This window comes from Polyodon spathula, unplaced genomic scaffold (assembly GCF_017654505.1).
Source record: "Polyodon spathula isolate WHYD16114869_AA unplaced genomic scaffold, ASM1765450v1 scaffolds_4083, whole genome shotgun sequence".
Lineage (NCBI taxonomy): Eukaryota > Metazoa > Chordata > Actinopteri > Acipenseriformes > Polyodontidae > Polyodon > Polyodon spathula.
In genome coordinates this window covers 1-2,553 of record NW_024475540.1, presented here as the reverse complement: position 1 = coordinate 2,553, position 2,553 = coordinate 1, and the positions used below count along the sequence as shown (strand labels likewise).

Genomic DNA, 2,553 nt, shown 5'->3' with positions numbered 1-2,553 from the left:
AGGAAAGTATAATGGAAGATAATTGCTGAAGAGGCTCATAAGGTAAAGAAGAGTATACAGCTTTTTAAAAATTGAATCTACGTTTGATTTTAACACTTTTTATAATAATGAACAATTGAAAATTACTTGAAGGGGGAACACAGTTGATCCATAGTTGTATGGCAATAATTGGTTTACGATGTACCAACAAGGATATCAGAGTTTATACAAATAGCAACGCTGCTGGGTCCACTCATCAATAATAACTAGAATTCAGTAATTCTGTTAATTGTAAATCTTTATTGAGTGCAAGAATTTAACATCTATTATACATTAATGCTGTACAGAAAATAACCACTGAACAGAAAAAACCAATTCCAAACGCATACACAAATAATTAAATAAATAAATAAATATTATTTTTAAAAAAGCATATTTATACATTTAATACAAAAAAATGTTTTCCTTTTGATTCACCAACACAAAGTGAATCAGACTTGTTACCAGCAGAAAGTAACATGACTTACAGATTTTACCCAATAACAAGGGAGTCAGTTTTGACAAGAGATTACATTGGAAAATCCCATTCTGCAGTATTGCAGTTTATTTACATCATTAGTAGAATAAGTGTGCAATTGGTCTTTATATTCTAACTCTCATATTCCACACGTCTTGCTAATTCACTGGAGTTGATTTTTTCACTGAACAGCTCGTCAAACCTAGCATTCTGCTTGGAAGTGAAATGATTTTTCCAGTCACCAACAGTACCTGAAAGACATAAAGTATTTGAATGTATTATTTGCATAAGTTAATAAATACCCTGTTGTTTTGGGCTTATCAATGCCCTCTTTTAGCATTGCAGTGCTTTAGTTTTAGTTCAGTGGTGATGAAACTCTTACCTTTCCTAAATATCAGCTTCTTGTTGGAAGTCAGTACGCAGACCGTGTGGTTTGGATTCACTTTCTCCTTCTCTGCCTTGTCCTTCATTTCACTGAAGGAAGATTTCTTTGAAATGTCTTTGACTTGATCTTCAGTGACATTGATGCCCAAAAACGTGCTGATCTCCTTGACATGTTTTGGAAGATCCTATGAAAAACATACATTTGACAGTTTAGTTTTACATTGAGGGAATGGCAAAATGTATTGGTGTTAATTGATTGAATTAACCCCAGTGGGATAGCATGGAAAAGAAAAGAATCAGACCATCATGTTCCAAAGAATCTAAATAATGTTTTCTACAAATTTCCCCAACGTGCATCTGCTATGGAATATATAACAGGGATTGTTCCAGTTAACTTCATTCCTCAAAGTGACTTTTTAGTTCTACACTAATGTAAGACAATATCAAATGGATGATGTCCATGCCTGTGCTCCATTTTGAACTCACCTGCTTTAAGGACTCGTAGTACAGAACAAGGACATTTTCATCAGTTTTGCTCTTTTCCCAGCTAAGGACATGGTCAATCCAGGAACCGCACACAACTGCAATACAAATACAGGCAAAGCAAATTATTGTATCAAATTAACACTTTTGCATCATATATCATGTCTGATATGAAAATTAAAAGGACATGGTGGTAACTCTTTTAACAACATGCAGATTGCATTCATTTTCTTCACATTTTTCCATCTCAATCTAAACATTAGTCATATTTACCTTCTCCTTTCAAGAACATTTCTAAAAAGGTGGACCATTTCTCAATCTTGGGCAGATTGGGGTTCTGCTTGTAATAATGGTACAATGAAACAGCGGTGTCCTTAGGATTTCTGATCACATAAATCATCTGGAAGCAAGAACAAGATAATTTTAGTTTGTGTAATTCAGACACCATCTCTTAATAATTTGGTGTTTGCACAGCGTAATGTTGAAAAGTAGTATCCTTTATTACTGCACTGTGCTGTGATACTTTACGATTTCATGGTCGTGTTATTTGATAAAGCAACAAACATAATGGCTGTTTTTTGTTACCTTGCATTTTTTTGTTTTGAACTGCACTGGGATCATCTCATAGTTGAGGTGTGTTGGGATGAGCCTCTTGTTGGGGAGGTTTCTCAGCTCATCGAATTTGGAGAGATCTCCGAACTCCAAAGGTGATGTCAGTGTCACTTTGCTAACCCCATTGTCTTCATTGTGGCTGTGGTACAGATTCTTCATAATCTCTGCAAGCCAGTGCGTGCCTAGGAAGAGTTTCAAAACACACATCAGTCAAGCAGTCTGTGTATACTGATCTACCCATTTCTGATAGATCAACTTTTAATAATTAGTAAAGTTCACGGAAAGATATCAAATAATATTCAGAAATGTGTCTTACCTGATTTTGGATATGAAACTAATAACACGTCGTCTTCTCTGGCTTCAAAGGTGTCCAGGGACTGAAGGAGCTCTTTTGATACTCTTGTAGAAAATGGAATGCCATTGAAGGTGTGAATGAGCTCAGTCTGTTCTGGCATCTTGTGATGAATGTCTTTAGAGTTTGTCAAATGTCTTCAGAAAGAGCTAGATACTGCGTTATCTGGGTGCATGAGAAACATTTCTCTCGTTATATATCTGTCTTTCAGCTGGGAACCGGAAAC

At 35.5% G+C, this 2,553-nt stretch overlaps 1 protein-coding gene across 1 annotated transcript; it reads right to left on the bottom strand.

The window, feature by feature from the left end:
- Positions 1–259: 259 nt before the first annotated feature.
- On the bottom strand, positions 260–2,452 carry LOC121312603 (sulfotransferase 6B1-like). Its single transcript, XM_041244316.1, has 6 exons — positions 2,292–2,452; positions 1,949–2,157; positions 1,637–1,763; positions 1,367–1,461; positions 879–1,065; positions 260–747 (listed from the first exon to the last, which is right to left on the bottom strand). The coding sequence occupies exons 1-6, from the start codon at positions 2,428–2,430 to the stop codon at positions 629–631; spliced, it is 876 nt and encodes a 291-aa protein (XP_041100250.1). The 5' UTR covers positions 2,431–2,452; the 3' UTR covers positions 260–628.
- Positions 2,453–2,553: the final 101 nt, after the last annotated feature.